At 34.3% G+C, this 19,500-nt stretch overlaps 1 protein-coding gene across 1 annotated transcript in view; it reads left to right on the forward strand.

Moving 5' to 3' along the window:
• COL25A1 (collagen type XXV alpha 1 chain) overlaps positions 1–19,500 on the forward strand; it is a gene marked incomplete at its 3' end in the record, with an annotated part of 303,353 nt that overhangs the window by 179,858 nt on the left and 103,995 nt on the right. The window contains exon 4 of the mRNA XM_083367097.1: positions 979–996. Within this exon, the coding sequence (XP_083223223.1) occupies positions 979–996 (18 nt within the window). The remainder of the gene's footprint in view (positions 1–978; positions 997–19,500) is intronic.

Raw genomic sequence — 19,500 nt, forward strand, 5'->3', positions numbered from 1 at the left:
ATTCTTGGCCTGAAAAGTTCCTCTAATTATGACCATCCAGATGCTTTGATATTGCCATGTTTGGAAAAATTGATGTAATTATGCAAATAGTTTCCTTCTACCTTAGCACTATTTTTAAAATAAAGGTAGAAACGGGCATTCACAGGTAAGGGGGAAAAAGAAGTTCTTCATGATGCAAAATGTGTGTATGTCACACTCTGCTCCTTACATCCTTTCATAGGACATTATTAAAGGGCAGGGCTTCTTCATAACACACATTTTATTATTTTAGTGTCATCATAGTTATGAATATTTGCTTATGTCGAGAAAGTGAGAATTTTGTATTGAAAAACTCACTTTCTTGACATAAACAAATATTCCTAACTATGAGTGGAGCAGCCTATAAATAACCTAAATAAACCAAAGGTAACAGTATAGTGTTCAAATTCAACAACATACTCTATGTATTTACAGTACTCATATTTTAAAAATTAGAAAATGAACTAATATGGAGAAAGCTATCACTTTAAAGACAATTAATTTTGAATTTAATGTAATTTTGATGGAGAAAAATATTAACTGAAGGATGAAATATCTGTTTAAGAAAAACTGTTACCAGCAATTTGCTAGATCAAAAGAGTGAAAAACCAATTAATATTCCTACCCCACCCCCAAGGGCTGGAGTTTCTTTGAAAGTTAATTATTATATTGTATTTGCAGTTAAGGATTTGGTGGTGGTGGTTGTTTTTGGTTTTTAGATAAGGTTTATAGAGATTACTTTGAAGCTGGTCGACTGAAATTAGTTATCAAACAATAATGCTACTTTATTAATATGCTTTTATATAGATCATTAGCAGCACATTGTGAAAATAACATGACTTTGTTCCTCCACACAGTACATTTCTAACTTGCACTAACTTCTAACTTCTTTCTTTCTTTTTTTTAAATGGCTTTGGTGTTTAAAATTGTCCTTTCTTTTTCTCTCTCTTTTCTACACAGGGTCAACCTGGTCCTCAAGTAAGTGTCATCTTGTGTTATTATTGTTAGTAGAAGTGGGTGAAAGTGAAACAAAATAATGCAAGGTAGAAAATTATCACTTTTACCAATCATTCACAACTCTTTTTGGAAGATCCCATATCATGATTTTATTACCCCAATAGATACAGTATTTTGTGCATATATTGGATTGCAACAGAATTCCACTTTCCCAACCATTTTGCCTAAATTTATAGAACTTTAGGATTACCTAAAGTTGATTTTGTCTTTCTATTGTTTCCAATTATAAAATCTAACTAGGATAATTATTACAAAACCATGGAGCAGACAAAATAAGCTCATCTTGATTAACTTGGACTACATTTAGATTGCTGTTAACTGGCCCAATAATAACAAGACACAGTAAGCCACATTTATTTTCCAGGAGGAACAAGTGGGCCCCATATGTTTTGAATTCTATTAGCTGCTTGATGAGATAATACTTTTAAGAATGTATAGCTAAATGAAAAAGGCCTCTGAACTATGGTTTAAAACAATGTCATCTAACTTTGAACCAAGATAAAGTATCTTAATAAATGTATTGCTGGAGCTGGTTTTCATCAACTGCTTAGTAATCACATGTTAATAATGCTGCCATAAACCAGGAAACCTTTAATTATTTAAGATAAAATTGGCTACTTTGATTAATTATTTGAAAGCCTGAGAGTGATGTCTGTTTTATTTAAGAATAGCACCAGCCTATGCCTTAATTAAATAAATGTGAACTCATCTGAAAGCGAACATATTTGTGGACACCCAAGAAAGAAAGGTGTTGAGAAATAATTATATAGAAGTTGTAAAGCTTTTAGAAGAAAAACAGAAGAATAGGAGAAGAAGAAGAGATCAAACCATACTATTAAATTATTCATATAAGGTGTGACTTGTGATGATAACAGTACTCTTGAAACTTGGCTATGGCTACTCCAGCTGCTTTACCAGCCTTGAGAATAAAGCCATATTTAAACATTTATTATGAATTGTAAGTTCCATTGTACTCAGTAACAAAGCTTGGTTCAGATAAAGGAAACATGTTAGTACAGAATCTGTTGCCTAGCAAAGGATCAAGAATTCATTTTTAATGTTCATATTTAAGTATCTGACATTTTCTGGTTTTTTAAACAATATGTTTTCTATTAAATATCTTTCTTAGTTTAAAATAATTGCTTCTTCATTATATTCTTGGGGTTAAGCCATTTCAAATTATTAGTGGGGGAAAGTTTGTGTTCTCTGGCTTACATTATGAGGTAGTTGAATGGAGAAACTTTATATAAACAGCAACAAAATACAACTTTAATACATTTAATACAGCTACAGTGTATTAAATTAGTGCCAGACCAAGGAATACTGCATTTTTTCTTCCAGTTTTCATTTAATTTTATTTAAGATAATTATCTTTTAAAACATCTCTAAAGATAATTTCTGATAAGCACTTAGTAGTGAAATATATTCTTGCACTTATATAATTATGAGATGGCAAAGGCTGTATGTTAATACCTTATCTTTCATTGTGCAATCTTCTCTTCAATGCTTGATATAACCATTGGTCTGTAGCTCTCTGGTTTTTCATATTTCCCAGGAGAAACCCTTGTGAGAGAAATCCTTTAGACATTTTAGCACTGATCTTTATACCAGTATAAAGGGATATAATCATGCACTTGAGAATTTGTTGGAAGTTTTTCCTTATGCTGAACAATTCAGGGAAATCAACTACCTAATTTCTTTGCCCGGTGCAGATTTTGAAAGACATTTAAAAAGTTTTAATGGCTAAGTCCAGTTCAGGCATTTTCTCCTTTTCCTCTCTTTTCCTCTGCAAGTACAGTACGGCTTTTAGAAAACTCTGGTACAATGTGGCCTTAGTACTCACTCACTCCCAACCAATCCTTGTCTTATTAGAGCTTCCCAATAAGAATCTAAACTGAACTGTGCTCTTAGGTCCTTATCATCAAAGCAAGTATTAACTCTTACCTTTGGCTGTTTGCATGGATACATGAAGACCTAGCAAGTTACTATGGCATATAATTGGCTGATCTTAGAACTAATACTAATGCTATTATTTTAATACTAAGAAAGTTCTCATTTATCAAATCACTTTCTGATTTGCAGTCATTTTGTCTCTTATATTGTTACTCTCAGTACATTTTTTGAGATAGATTAAACTGACAAATATTGATAGCTGCAAGATGTTATAGTAATGGTCATTATTAAAATGGCTGTAAACTTGATTATACATTCATATTTTGACACTAATCACTACACTAGATCAGTCATTATATATTGCTAATATTTATTTGAATATGTTTGTATATGCATTAACACTGTGACAATTCTATATCTATTTACATACAAAGAAGGGGAGAGTTAATAGAGTTTTATATATATATATATATATATATATATATATATATATATATATATGTATGTATGTATGTATGTATGTATGTATGTATGTATATGTATATGTATATGTATATGTATATGTATATGTATATATGTATGTGTATATATGTATGTGTATATATGTATGTGTATATATGTATGTGTATATATATATAGATCTTTGGTCATTCGGGTTTTTTCCCCGAATGACCAAAGATCCACATACAAACCCTGCGAAAACCTCAGAAAACATATATATATATATATATATATATATATATATGTATGTATGTATGTATGTATGTATGTATGTATGTATGTGTATATGTATATATGTATATGTATATGTATATATGTATATATGTGTATGTATATGTGTATGTATATGTGTATGTATATGTATATGTATATATATGTATGTACCAAAGATCTACATATATATAGGTAGATCTTTGGTCATTCGGGTTTTTTCCCACGTCGAAACGTCGCCCTGATACCTCCAATTCTACGTGGGGAAAAACCCGAATGACCAAAGATCTACATACAAACACCCGCGAAAACCTCAGAAAACAAATATATATATATATATATATATGTTAAATGCTTGTTAACTATTTAGATTACCTTGCTGGGCCCCAAACATGGGACAAATCTTTATTTCCTGTTTCGGCCTAACCGAAGGCCATCCACAGGCAGTAGTCACAACAGTGACAGCTCATATTTGTGTAAATTTTAGATTGCTAACAAAGAATTAAAGGGAGACTGATATGCATTTCAAACTTATTTGTTTTCATCAGTAAGCCATACCCTTCTGAGATTCAAACCTGGGCTGATTGCACATTAGGCAGTTGTTTTAACCTCTAGGCCACAAGCTCTATCTCACTTTGTTAGCTGAGAAGCAAGGGAGATATGTGTTAAATGCTTGTTAACTATTTAGATTACCTGGCTAGGCCCCAAACATGGGACAAATCTTTATTTCCTGTTTTGGCCTAACCGAAGGCCATCCACAGGCAGTAGTCACAACAGTGACAGCTCATATTTGTGTAAATTTCAGCTAACAAAGTGAGATAGAGCTTGTGGCCTAGAGGTTAAAACAACTGCCTAATGTGCAATCAGCCCAGGTTCGAATCTCAGAAGGGTATGGCTGACTGATGAAAACAAATAAGTTTGAAATGCATATCAGTCTCCCTTTAATTCTTTGTTAGCAATCTAAAATTTACACACACACACACACACACACACACACACACACACACACACACATATATATATATATATATATATATATATATATATATATATATATATATATAAATATGAATTATAATAAATTAAAATTATATCTAATATAATTTAACAATTCAAAATTATAATGAAGGTTGGGTTCTGTGAGGAAACCCTTTCGCAGCCAATGTAACTTACTTCAAGGACTTATTAGGATTTTGCAGATCATTTGGTAAGGTGTTAAACTCTATATTTAAATGAAGGAACTATAGCTGCTAAAGTCTAGTGTAGTTGCTTAAGGACCCTCCAGATCTTTTGGATTTCTGTATTCTGGTATTTTATGAAATATCAGAATACATTTGAAAATCACACTGTCTAAAAATTAAGAACTGCTGGTGGACATTGTAATTAAGATAGCAGCATAGCTTGGAATAAGAACATTTCATAATAAGATGTGATACTTACTGAAAGTAGTGACTGATGTTGCAAAAATATTATATTGAAAGATGGATGGGCAAAGTCTTCTGTTAATGACAACAGCTTTTTCTCTAAACTTGTTTCTTTTTCTAATGAACTTGCCACATATCAATAAATTAATTAAAATAAGAGGAAGAAATAAAACTGAAAGAAAAACAAAATTTGGGAAAACTAGGACATGAATATGTATAAATTTTTAAAGAGAAATACATCAAGATTTCTAAACATCAATATTCAGTATTTTCAGTCCCAAATCTCTCTGTATAAACTAAGATGGAAAAAGTTTATGAAAGATTTAAGACCAGATCGGAATAAAACAATCCTTAATTTAAGTGTTTTTCGATTCTCTTTTTTGGTCACATTAATTTTTCAGCAACACTCTAAATAATTTTGAGCCAAAGACAAATATATATAAGCTTTACAGTATTTTGCAATGGAAAATCTAACGGGATCCACATTGAAGTTTTAACCAGTTCTCTTGCAAAGTATATTGACCTAGATTTATTTCAGTGATAAAATCCCTAATCCTCAAAAGCCTTTTATCTTCCTAGTCTCAGTCCCTCCCTGATCCCATTACTGGTTATCTTTATCGCATATTCAAGTAATTAGGATCAGAAATCATTTTCTCCTTTTCCAAATATTTCAGTGTAATTTTAGTTACAAAATTATAACAGTAGATATTTATTTATTGAGAAGAAAATTGATTTCTTTTTTCTGTTGCAATTGTGGATAAGTCTTGGGATATGCAGAAAATATACTTGCTGTAGGTTTTATTCTAAGAAGCAATCCTTGAACAATTTGCCAGAAAATATTTGATCAAATTGAATAGCTAATAGTTAGTGCTTATGACTATTGTCATACCGATAACAACGATCATGTCTGCAGCTTTGAGAAATCTTGGTGATCTTGATTCAAGTCCTAACCAGACATTATCAGGTGTAGCATTTTGAGATTAGTTTGGATAAACTAGGATTTAGAGATGGTAATTTGATTTACCATCTCTAAAAATCTGTTCCTAAAAAAAGTCTTCTATTTTTCCCCATCATTGGCTATATTAACCATATACTCAAGGAATGGGAGAAAAAGGCAGGAATTTGGATCTTTCCAAATATTTTAATGTAATCTGTGGTTATGGAATTATAATGAATATGTATTTATTTATTAGGAATAAATTGTACTTCCCTAACTAATGAAGAAGATTAAAATTTACAATTTTGTGTGATCCTCTATCATGGTTTTCCTTATATTTATGATTTGCTTAGTCCTAGGTTTTATTGTTTCTGTGTAAATGAAGAGATAATTCTTTTTATGAGAGAACAAAGTGATAACAACAGGATTCAAAATCTTTTCAATGGAAGTAGAATTTAAGAAAGAACAATTTTATCCAAAGCAGCTATTCTACTGAACACTAATAAAGGAATATATTGCACTGCTCATAAATGTTTCACTGTTGCACAAGAGGGGCTGTATGATTTTTATAAAGTATTTTCTGTATCTTCTGATACATTAAAAGTGCTAAAAATAAATAATGAACTATGACTTCCATTTGTTTCTTTTTATTATACAGATTTTCTTACAAGTGCTTTAAAGAAAACCAGTATTAACAATAAAATGAATATATAGATTATTCTAGACTTGCTGGGCCTTTTAATTACCTTTTTGCTTCAATGAAAATAACTTTTGCTTTTCAAATTATGATCTTTTCAATGAATTCAATTAAATTTAATTGCTGGAATTGTGAAGCAGAACACTACTATAGAAATTCTTCCAAAATGTTCAAATAGCGTAATACATTACTGTATGCTATGACAGTAATAAAGACTGAGTTTTATTTGCCATTTGGAAAGGATTTATTTTTGGTTCTTTAGGAATGTTTTATAAATGTAAAGATTTTCCCTGCTAATATGAAGCCAAGGAAAAATATTCTGTATAACATATGAGATCACAAAATTGCATGTCAGAATAATTCTGATTCTAATTCAAGCCACTCTATATTGCATACACATACCCATCCAAATATATTCCTTGTGCTAAGTAGTTGGCAAATACAATTGAACAGCACAAATTAATTAAAATATATGTACAAATTGAAAAATAGTTTTGATACAGATTAACACTACATTGCATCAGTAAAATCAGAAAGAAACAAGAAACAAGTATCATCTAACAAAGAGATGAAATTATTTCCTGAAATTTAAAGTAGAGATGCAGAATTTCCTTCAAACTGATAGCCTCACTGATCTTTGCATGGCAAATTTAGGGTGATACTTCAAAGGGGTCAGGGTAGAGTGCATTTTCTTAAATGCATATTTGCAATGTCTTGTTTCTTGTTAATGGTTTGGTATTATATTCAAACTATGGTAACTAAAGAACTAATTACTCAACTATTGTTAATTCAGCATGCTTCTTCTGTGTGTGACAAAATAGTCCTTAAACCTGCCATATCTCAGGAAAGTCCAGTGCTTTGCTGGTTAAAAAAAATCACTTATGGAAAACAGAATTTCAACCAATGCAAAAACCAGTTTGAGAACCTTTCACATGAGTTCATAACATAGTTGTAGATAATAGTACATTCATCTGCGTTACACTCATCAGTTAGGACTGCAAAAATACAAATGCTTGATGGTTTGTACAAACAAAAATAATCAGCCAGTCATCAGGAGGGAAAAAAACTTAACAGCAGCTTTTTAAAATCTTTAGTTATTTTATCTTATTTGGACAGAAACTTTTCATTAATTATACAAAGTCAGGTTCATTTCGGGAAAAAGGCTATATGGATAAAAACCTCCATATAGGCTGGCAAGACATAATTAACAGGCAGGGAGATTCTTGTTTCAGTATGTGAAATTCCTCTTTATCCAACACTCCATAACTCAAAGTCAAAGGATAAGTATTGGATGCTTATAAATGTGCTTTCTCTAGATCACTACCACTACAGTCTTACAATTAAAGGGTCAATGTATACTAATTAAAGGACCTCCCCTTACAAAATAGGTCAACCTATGTCTCCATGCACAATGCAGTTTGCAGAAAGGCACCATATGCTGATGAAATTAATGGGAAGCAAAAGAATTGCTCTCCTTTCTCCCTGTTGCTACTGCTATCACTCATGTTTCTTCCTCCTTGCGGAGAAGAACTAAGGCACATGACAAAAGCAACAGGATCTGAAGGTAGATTTCTACAGAAACACTCTTTGTTGTACAGGTAAGCACAGACTGACATACAATATTATTTCTCTGCAAATTAAGTGCTTCTATGGGGGGCTGTCAGTTTGAGATGAAGAGTTAGCCTGAACATGCAGAATGGAAGAAAAGCTAAATCAACCTTTCCCAATCATTTGGTACTACAGATCCAACCTGGGAACACCTATATGCTAAGCTTTGGCAATGATCACAGGTTCATGTGGTTTTAAGTGGCTAGACTTAACATTTTGGAGCATAGTCTGTATAGAGAATTTGAGAACTTGATGTGGAATTTCATTGTTATGAAATTCCCTTATGCTTTTAACTGGCAGACAGTTAAAGGGAAAGGAAGTCAATAACAGCTGGAAAAGCAGAGAAGTGAAGGGCTTCTCAGATAGGGAAGAAAACTTTTTAAAAGAAATGGTAATGGCATTATTCTGGGGCTTAGGCTTTGTGGTTCAAATTCTGCAGAAACTTCTCATACTTAATACAGCAAGTCTAGATAAGAATTATTATTGGAATAAAACTGATATTAGGAGCTGGTTGTCCTGTGTCAATAAAGACAGTGTGGTTTCTGTTAAACTCACTACAGTTCAAATGCAGTGCTTATTTTTCCTGCTTTTCCCCCCCTGGCTTAACACATTTTTAACCAACAGAAGAGAATATTTGTAGCTCAGGGTTGAACTATGAAGTCCTTGTTGGTTTCTGAGTTTGGTTAAATGTCTATGGAGATTCTCAATCTTCCAGGTCATGGTTGTCCCAAAGGTGCTTTTTTTTTTTAGTTTGGTTGTTTTCGTGCAAATGTTTCATTACCAAGCATTATCAGTTCTAGAACGGAGTAGGGTTTAAAATTGTTAACTCTGAAGCTTTTTTGCCATGAAATATTGGTTGTTAACACAACATCTGCTGTTCTGCGGTGAGAAACCTTAGTGCTCAATATAACTCTTATCCTTGACTTGGTTGGGAGAATTATTCATTGAGACCCTAAAAAACCATTACTATGATATCACTCACTACCATCATTAGGTGTTAAAGACTCCTTGGACTGGAGCAGGACAAGAAGAAACCAATGAATTGGTAATCTTTAACTGAGTGCCTATGAAGCAGTCAGCCACTTAAAGCAGTTCCTGTATTATAGAGGTTTGACTTGGCATAGGCGGCTATTGACTCTAATACTGGACAGATGGAGCCCAGCCTTCCCTGTAACCTCAGGCAGTTATCAGTTAAAAACAACAGAGAATTGCATAATACTTGTAGAAGAAAAGGTTCAGCTCCATTAATCAGTTAAATCTGAAGGCTTTTGGTATAAAGAGAGATTTTTTTAGGCTTCCATCTTTGTTGGAGATGGTTTCTTGTCATGCACTGATACCAAGCTTCCTCTGGTTTTCTATTCTGTAAACTGTTAGACTGGTTTCTATGAATTCCACTAACTGGATTTTTTTGCCCAATAATTCATGATACAGGTTTTCTTTTCTTGGCTGATACCATAAACCATCTTGCTGAGATTCCCACTTAAAGGTTTCAGAAACATCAGAAGCCATCTTCTGAGACTTTCAGTTGTTTACATATTACAGCACTACGGTGCGAGTGTTATCTCTCTGCTGCTCTAACGTACTGATTTATGGGCAAGACAGTATTAACTCTAAGACAGAGGTATCAAACGTGCAACGTCACATTGCCATGGGCCAGGCGCGGTTTCGCCATGACACATCCAGCCCGCAGGCTGGCCGTTTGACACCCCTGCTCTAAGACTTCCAGTTACTGTTTGTCTTCACCTGCTCTCATTTGTACCTTGAAACACTAGACTTTTTCATTTTCATCTAGCAATAAACCCTAATAAATCCCTTTATGAAAAGGGCAGATTATCAGTGTATTGGAAAGGGAACGCCCCATAAGCAGAATATAACAAAGTTTAGTATCAAGGAACCCTCAAAATCTAAATTACTTTGTTGAAAATTTTAAAAGCCACCCTCTTTCCAGCTTTCCCATTCACTCCACATACTGCAACATCATACAATCCAAGTTAAATACTTTGCAGTACCTTCAGTCTTCAGGGGGAATATGTACACATGCTTATCTGTCTAGCTGAAATTAACAGGATTTCAGTGTGTTTAACTTGGTTAAACTGAATTGCAGCCAGCATTTGTAAATGATTTGTAATTCATTTATACTGTATTTGAGACTGCAGCACAAGAAGGTGATAATCTTACAGCTTGTGAATTTGCAAGATGAGAAAGGACACTGGATCCTCAGGGATAATTTAAAAACATATCACATTGTCTTACAGACTCCTAAATTTTGCATCTTTCCCCTTCAAAATTCTGTGGATGATATTTTGCCACATACAATCCTTTATTAAATGTTTCCAAGGAAAACAAAACATAACCTAGATATTGGAGAGAGTGCTTTGTTATGTTTTACATCACCACCTCAATAATTTTTGTGCCTTTTGGGAAATACTTTACACAACTATAGCTTTGTATCAATAGTTTACTACTACTTTTGCCTTGCAGACTATTTATGACTTTAGAGAAACAATTTATTACATCCTTTACAATCCAATTTTATAGTGGCATTTGTAGATACAGCAAGGGGAAACATTTTTTTTTAAAAAGGCTTTATAACTTATAGTTATAGGAAATTGCACATAGGAAAATTATCCTGTTTAGAGTACATGAGAAATGCTTTCTATTTTAATAACGGGGCAACAACCACAATACTAAAATTATATCGAGTAATTAAAAACTCAAGCCTCTTATAAACCAGGAAGTTAAAAAAGAAAGGGACAACTCACTTGTGCTGTTGCAAAAAAAAAAAAAAAAAAACAAGACAAAAACCCTACCTGGCAATCCTTTTCAATTATTAAACACAAAGCTTGAAATGCAGGAGTGTTTATTTTTAATACAAAACAATAACAATATTTTATTTGGCATGCCCCGGTATATACAAAGTACTTTCACACAGTTGATGAAACCCAGTGTTTTGTGTGTATAGTTTTTTCATACTTTCCTCCTTACCAATGTAGTGACAACATTTTCCTTGGCAGCCTGAATAAAATAACTCAGTCCTGTGGAATTCATTTCCTGTGTCATTTTTCCTTATATTTATATATGAATTAGAAGCTAAACCTGAAAAAGAATGAATTGAATCAGTGGGATATAGTAGCTACTTTCTTGGAATAGCACTGAGGAGAACAAGATTCAAGTCTTGTTTTAGACATGGACATGTATCGAATGTTAAGTCTCTTTCGGCCAACATGCTTCATAGATTTGTAAGCATAATTTAAATGTAATAACCATATGGAGAATTCATGTATAAATCAAGTTCATAATTAAACATAAACCAGTGGCGTAGCGTGGGGGGTGCAGGGGGGGCCGGCCGCACTGGGCGCAACATCTGGGGGGGTGCGCTCGCACTGAGCTGCTCAGGGAGCCCCAAGGGCTGCACAGAGTTGGCTTGGCTCTGCTCTCGAGCTGCTCTTTCTTGCAAAGCGAAATGAGTCCGGCAGGTGAGATGGGCGGCCACATAAACTGAATAAAATAAATAGAAGCGGCCAACTCTCCGCCCAGGCTCAGGCCAACCGCAAGCGCCCCGCAGGCGCCCTGGCAGGTTTGGCCGAGCGAAGACGGACCCGCTGGCCGGCCGGCCTAGCTTCGTGCGCATGCGTGGCTTTATTTAGCGGGGCTCACGTGCGAGCTTGAATGCAGCGGCTCTTGCAGGTTGGAGCCCCGCCCAGCCGCCCTCGAGAGGGACCCGGAAGCATCCCGCATGCGCGCGACTCTTCTTGGAAAGTCTACGCCGCTGCGGGGCGCGTCTTTTCAGCAGTGCCGTGACGTCACCGCCCGCCCGCCCCTCTATTTCCGCTTCCGGTTGCCTTGCCCCGGGTGCTGACAACCCACGCTACGCCACTGACATAAACTGAAGACGATTGTATGTGGGATACATGGCAGCAGTATTTAGATGGTCATGCAAATCCAACATAGACTATCAGTAGGAAAGATAGAATGTGAGCGTTTTTGGAAATCTTCACCCTTGACCACTTTAAGTTACCTATGTTTATAATATTGCTGTGAATATATGCAGAAATATATGAAAATTTAGATCTTTGATCATTTGGGGTGTATTTGACACACAAAGTATGTTTAATGGAACCTTGATCTAAAGGCCGAGCTCTTTCTTAAGTGCCAGGAACTCCATGTGAGCATTAGCAGAAACTTTTCTGAGTGTGGGTGAAAAATCTGGGATTTATATTCTTGGCTTCACTGTGAAGAAGTTATCATATACAAAGTCTGGGGGGGGGGAAATCAAAGGTTGTTTTGCTATACTGGAAAATAAGACTTTGAAATAGTTCCATCTTTGTGCAGTATGTCCTGAATGATAACTGCTCTTTGTCAGTTAAGATTAAATAAGTGTTAAAATCACATCTGTTTTCCTCTTTTTCTTTTTTATCACTCTTCTATTTTTTGAAATAGTATTTGAAATTAGCTTAATCTAATTCTTCTGTGAGAAGAAATTTTTGGGATGGTGGTTAAAATACCAGGCTAGAAACCAGGAGATTTTGAGTTTTAGCATTAACTAATCACTTTCTCTCAGACTTAGGAATAAGATAGTAATAGCAAGCCACTTCTGAAAACCTTCCCAAGAAAAATGCAGAAACTTGCTATGAGTCAAGATGGACTTGAAAGCACATTTACGCATAAATATCATCCAATGTGCTTTTATGGTTCATTTTACTAGATTTTGATTTTGTTGAGTCTACAAGAAGGCATTAATATTTTGTTAGATTCTGGGTACAAAATAAGACTAATAAATACACTTTAATAATATTGCCTGCTGTGAAGACAAAATAGAAAATCTAAATGATGATTGCAAAATCTATCCAAGCAATCTGGCGACCAACAGAAGTAACTGTGTTCTGGTAGTTCCACTGATTCTCTTTAAGAAATCTGGAGAAAAATCTATGTATTCTTGTGTCATTGTCAGCATTCCAAGTTTGAATTTGCCTGGGATGGTGAGCCCTGAATAATATAAACATTTTGGTAACATATTGGTTGCTCCAGCAAGTCTCATCAAAAGATAATTTCCAAAATCACTTTTTTGAATGTGAAGGATATTTCCCATAAAAATACCATAACGCTAAAAATGGCAGCACAGATGTGAAAATAAGTTAAATTTAATGGTAGCACAGAGGGTTGTTTTTTTTAACCACGTGCTTTTTGGTGGTTTTCTACATTCTACATTTTAGTGGCTTTCTACATTGAAAAAGTTTTTTGTCTATTTGTGTTTTAAACTGGTTTGTTTTACCAGAACAAATATCTACGATGTCTTGTGATATCATTCATAAGATTTATTCAAGTGACATTGCCTTACTCTCAATTACTTTTTTAAAATAATGTCATTAGCCAGAAAAATGGGCTTTTTCTGATAGTATTATTTGGTATTGCCTGAGATGCCTTACATAACTAATCAAGAAAAAGGTAAGTTTTTAAAAAAAATGAAATGGCACTTTAAAAAGAAATAGTTTGTAAGTAGAAATAAGGTTCGTCTTGGAAATAATACATTTTTTAAAAAAATCTACAGATGTATATTTATTTGCATTCCACAAATAAATAATGCTCAGGTTCTGGAAAATAATAAGGACAATAATCTACATGGGGAAAGCTCTGCTGAGTTAGGTCTGCAGCTTTGATGATCAGGGTCTCTGTGTCTCATAGTAGGTGGAGAAATAACAGTGCTTGGAGAAATTATGCAATCCTTCATATAGGATGATATGAGGTAGGTATGTAGGTAGCCTAAATTTAAGCAGTTCTTTTCCTGGTTTTCAGAGGAGTTTATTTAGTTTAAACTGTTTAAAGTGTTTAGAACTTAAACAATAAAATAGCTTTGGATTTGCTTGTGTCAAAAGGATATAAAATGAGCCTTGGTGGAGCAGTGGGCTAATGCCTCCTTAAGTAACACCAGCTGCCTGCAATTAGTGCAGGTTCGAGTCCCACCAGGCTCAAGGTTGACTCAGCCTTCCATCCTTCCGAGGTAGGTAAAATGAGGACCCAGATTGTTGGGGGCAATTAAGCTGACTTTGTAATAATGCCGCTTGGGGTGTGTGTGAAAGCCCTAATAAGCAGGCATATACATAGAATGAAGGCTACTGCTAAGCTTGTAAGCCGCCCTGAGTCTTCGGAGAAGGGCGGGATATAAATGGAATTAAAATAAAAATAAATAAATAAAAATAAAAGCATGCTGCTGGATTTCAGTGATATCTCCTAATTAAATATCTTTTGGAAAGGAGCTAAATTATCCTCCAAATGTATATCCTTTCTCCTTTTAAAACATATTCAGTTTTATGGATATGTATTCTACATCGAAGCTCCATTTTTACATTTAAATATAATATGTTCTGTTGCCTTGCTTGGTAACCAGTTGTTTTCTCCAATTTGTGGGATTGCAAAATGTGTCAGTCTACATTTGTCAATCTAGCTGAAAATCACCTTTCGAGTCTCTTGTACCTATCATTTTGTGTTTTAATGTGTTCTATTGTTGTACTGAAAAGTGTCACATTACCCCACAGTTTTAGCTTATACTCTACCAATGTCCTTATTCCTAGAACTTCAGCCATACAATTTTCCTTTTTAACATGTGATAGCTGATGGACTTCTAATTATACAATGCATTTTAATTACCTTGTCTCACCTGCATGGTGACACAGAAGAGCTAACACATGTTTTAATATATTTCTTATATAAGGAAATACATTAAAAGAACTTCAGCTTTTTAAATTGTAATTCTAAGATATATTTTGTCTCACAATGCTCACAAATACCAATTAAATATAGGGTTGGCATTCCCTATCCTCGTGTTGTATATAAAGAAGGACAGGAACATACCTGACAGAATAAGTCTCTGCTTTATGTTTTAAATATCTGACTCATCTCATAGTTGAGTAAACAGATATGTTTTTACTGTTTGATCTCCACCCTGCAGCTCAAAACCCTGTGAACCCATTTGGCCATCAGCAGTTGTACACTCCTTCTCTTTAAAAATAAAGAGGCATTCTTTGTTAACTCTACACCATTGAAAACGTAGGACAAAATGAAAGCAACTTTGTAGTGCCTCTCAGATGGGGTTATCCAATGCAACCAGGCCAAAAGATATACAAATGGATATAATTAACACATGGCTGCAACTCTTTAACTAAAAGTACCTTTTGTTGGATTTATTCTGTAGAAGAGGTGGGTGGATATGTAATCCTAGGCCAAAATATTTAGGAGTTGAAGGTAGGTTTAATGTGACCACCCCTCACATTCCCAGAAGCTTCTTTTTATTTCATATATAAAGCACTGGGCAGTCCTGTTTTCAAGCATAATACAGGTTTTTTATGTAGATGGTACTTCTCTGCTTCCTTTACAAGGGAAGCCATTGATATATTATGGACTTCACTGAACCTTTTTTAATTTCATTACTTCACAGGTGGAAGGTAAAAGAAAAGATTCTTGCTTCATCAGGAAGTGACATAGAGAAAGACTTAGTCTTCTAAATATATTAGCCATGCTATACTTTACTGGAACATGCTGGTGAATTTGAATCCAGGAGAAATATTTAACACTCTATAGCCCTCTTTAACAGTCAGATGTGTGTTATCTTATCTATGATTGCAATGTATTACAGTAAAGAGAAGCCATGCCAATCATCAACTCAGAAAATGCTTATACTTGGATGCAATAGTGGCAATACACATCTCCAGATACAATAGTAAGAAAGTTATTAATCATATCCTTGTGTCATTGAAATAGATGTGCGATCTTGGTAAGTGATCAAGCCCTGAGCATCTGTTGATGCAAGAACTGCTTTTCCACTTTAAGCAGAAATAACGAAAATTTCCAGTGTGACCTTAAGCCTTACCCAAAGTAAATAAATAGAAGCATATGACAATGAACAAAATGGAAATATCATGGTAAGATCTGCAATATCCTTTCAGAGAGAATAGTGTTGCTGCTTTGATTGGCATAAGGGGCTATTTTGTTATACTTAACATTGCACTGCAAAGAATGCCAGTATTTTGGCAATCTTATAACCTTAAAATTCTGTTTGATTTGATCAGCCCTCCTTTTACACTTCCTCCCCTTCTCTTTCTTTTTTGCTTCATACTTGGACTACTTTAATTATTTCCACATGGCGGAATCTTGGGATTATCATCAAACTTCCCCTAGTCAATAGCCTGCTTTAAGCCACATTTGTGCTTACTGAAAAAAGCCCTCTGCAACAAAGATATCACAAGGTTTCCTCTTTAAAAAAAAGGAGAAAGGAAAGCAAACTTCTCCATGACTCTGACCTTCTGCGAAAGAAGCGCGATGAGGGATTTGGCATTTTTGTATTTTTTTTTCTTGCTCTCCCCCTTCTTCCATTGCGTCATGGTCCCTTTAATTTTCAGTACAAAATGAAAGGTGTGAAGTTAGGAATCGGTTTATAGCTGTAACTCGCTTCCTAAGCTTAGTAGACTTTGACGTTGTAATAAACACTGGATCTCTTGAAAAAATGTGGTATGGAAGAATTGATAATCATATCTAGCATCATCTCTAATTCTTCTGTAAGACTTCTAAGGTAGACGATTTTTTTCTGCCTGCCTGGATATGGAGGCTCAGCCTCTTCAACTTGTTTCTTACCCTGCAACTTTGAAGCTGATTTATTGTTTTGCTTCCTGAATTTCAATGCAGTCATTTCTAATAACTGCTCTGAATACAATATATATTAACTATAGTTCTATATCCAAGTCGATTGCTCTTCTTCCTCCTATCATATTGTATCAGCATAGTTTCTAGTATATGATAAAGACAAATAAGTGTCATTTTTAGGATCAAGTGAGCTTTTATATTTTAGCAACGAACTAGTTTAATGATAGGTCACCTTATTGCTCTAGTAGCTGGTCTTGCCAAACACTTCACAAAGTATTAAGTTATGGAGTTCATGTCCACAGACTCGGTACTGAATACTCAGCTACTCAGCAGCACAATTACATTTACATCCATGATAATATTTCATAGCAGCTCTAAAATTATTTGTTGCCTTTCCAGAATTTTTAAGGGTTCTTCTATTTTATTTTTTATTTAAAATATTACTACCATTCAGTTTAACTTCCAATACCATATTTCCAATAATGTATCTTGGTTCCATGTTGGACTCAATGTAGTTTACCTAAAAGAAACAGTAACAAACATCTTAAAGTATGAATATGTTTTCCTGCAAGTTGTATGTGGATTTGGGTGTGTGATTTCCTTTTAAGAAGTGTATGTGTATATACTTGTTGCATTGTATGTTTCGGATGCTTGGATGTTTTCTATGGAGTTTTGGGTAGGATTGGTACCTAATTTCCTTGCTATTTTTAAAATGAATTTGACTTTGACCTTGTATTTTTCTAATAAACTTTTTGCTACCTCAGAAACTGGAGTTTTAAATAATGATGATGATGATGATGGAAGGGACCTTGGAGGTCATCTAGTCCAACCCCCTGCTCAGGCAGGAAACCCTTTATCATTTCAGACAAATTGCTGTCCAGCCTCTTCTTAAAAACTTCCAGTGTTGGAGCATTCACCACTTCTGGAGGTGGGTTGTTCCACTGGTTAATTGTTCTAACTATCAGGAAATTCCTCCTTAGTTCTCTCTTTGGTTAGTTTCCATCCAGTGATTCTTGTCCTGCCTTCAGGTGATTTGGAGAATAGCTTGACTCCCTCTTTTTTGTGGCAACCCCTGAGATATTGGAACACTGCTATCATGTCACCCCTCGTCCTTCTCTTCATTAGACTAGATATTCCCAATTCCAGGAACCATTCCTTATATGAGGCACATATATGTGAATTAACATTTGGGATTTTAAATCTCCCCTCTGGATTTAATTATTGATTTGATTAATTATTAAATAACTATAAATATTTATTGATATTATTTCTCGTAGCTCACCCATGAAGTCCTAGGTAGCTGTCCACAATTAAATATTAGCCATGTTTTTAAAATCACTATAAAACAGCAGTTGATACATGACAGAAAGTCATTTGAAATATTAAAAACACAAGTAAAATTATATGACATTTATAGTCATTTCTAAAAAAGCTTTTTCAATCTGCCACTAAGTTGCTGCTAAGGATGTGACTACAAATTTTCAACTGAGTCATCAGAAAGCCCCTATCACTAACTAATCCCATCAATAGATTAGTTTAATGTTGTCTTCATCATTTTCTATAGTTTGAGAATTCTTTCTTTTTTTGCTTATTTTATCATCATTATCTAATATTATAGACTATTAGAAATAGATGAAAAGTTTGCATGATTGCGGTAAAAAAAATAACCAAAATAGGCCATTAATTATATAAAGAAAATGGAAAGAAGCTGAGATTTCTCTAAAAATGCAGTGCATAAAATAATAATAATTGTGCCTTCCAGGCAATAAATTGGGAGCCAGCATTGTTTGTAGTTTGCAAAAGTCTCAGGTGCAACCCTTGGAGTTATTTGATTTATCCTTTGCCATAAGATTTAATATGGTAGAATATAGAAAATGATTAATATGAAGAAATAATGAAATTTATCCAGTTTAATTAAAACAAATCCAAGTTTTGTCATCTCCCCAAGTTTCTTACTGTAATCTGAAAGCAGCTATTTTCCCTTCTTTATGGTGACCAGTCCACTGTTTTCAGAATTATCCAGTAGGACTGCAGAAGACATCCATCATATATTCCTTTTATTTATCTACATATTGGATTATGCCAGAACGAACTCTAGAGTGCAATAAATAGCACAATGAAAAGATCCACTCCATAGATTTCCAAAATAAAAATAGCCATTTATTTTATTTTTTTAAACTGCTTTGGGATCCTTGGCAACCTTGGTTGATGGCTTGCAGACATTGGTCCTGAATCATGGCAGATTTGCACCCTCCTGCCCAATACATGTCTCACTTCAACAAAAAGGATCATCATAAGCTGGAAGAGCAGAAGCCCTGCTTGTTCACTGATCGTTAGCATTTAGCAATCAAAATGACTACACATACAAATCCTCTCTACTTTGAAGACAAGTTATTGTGTCATGGAATTGCACAGCAGCTGTTCAGATGAAATCGGAGACACTAACAGAAACTTGTATAGATATATTTAATATTTCAATGTACAGCAGTCTTTGTCATCATCCAGAAAGAAACAACACAAGATAGTCAGGAACATCATGAGGTAATTTTTTGCAGTATACA

This window comes from Vipera ursinii (assembly GCF_947247035.1).
Source record: "Vipera ursinii genome assembly, chromosome: 7".
NCBI classification, from domain to species: domain Eukaryota; kingdom Metazoa; phylum Chordata; class Lepidosauria; order Squamata; family Viperidae; genus Vipera; species Vipera ursinii.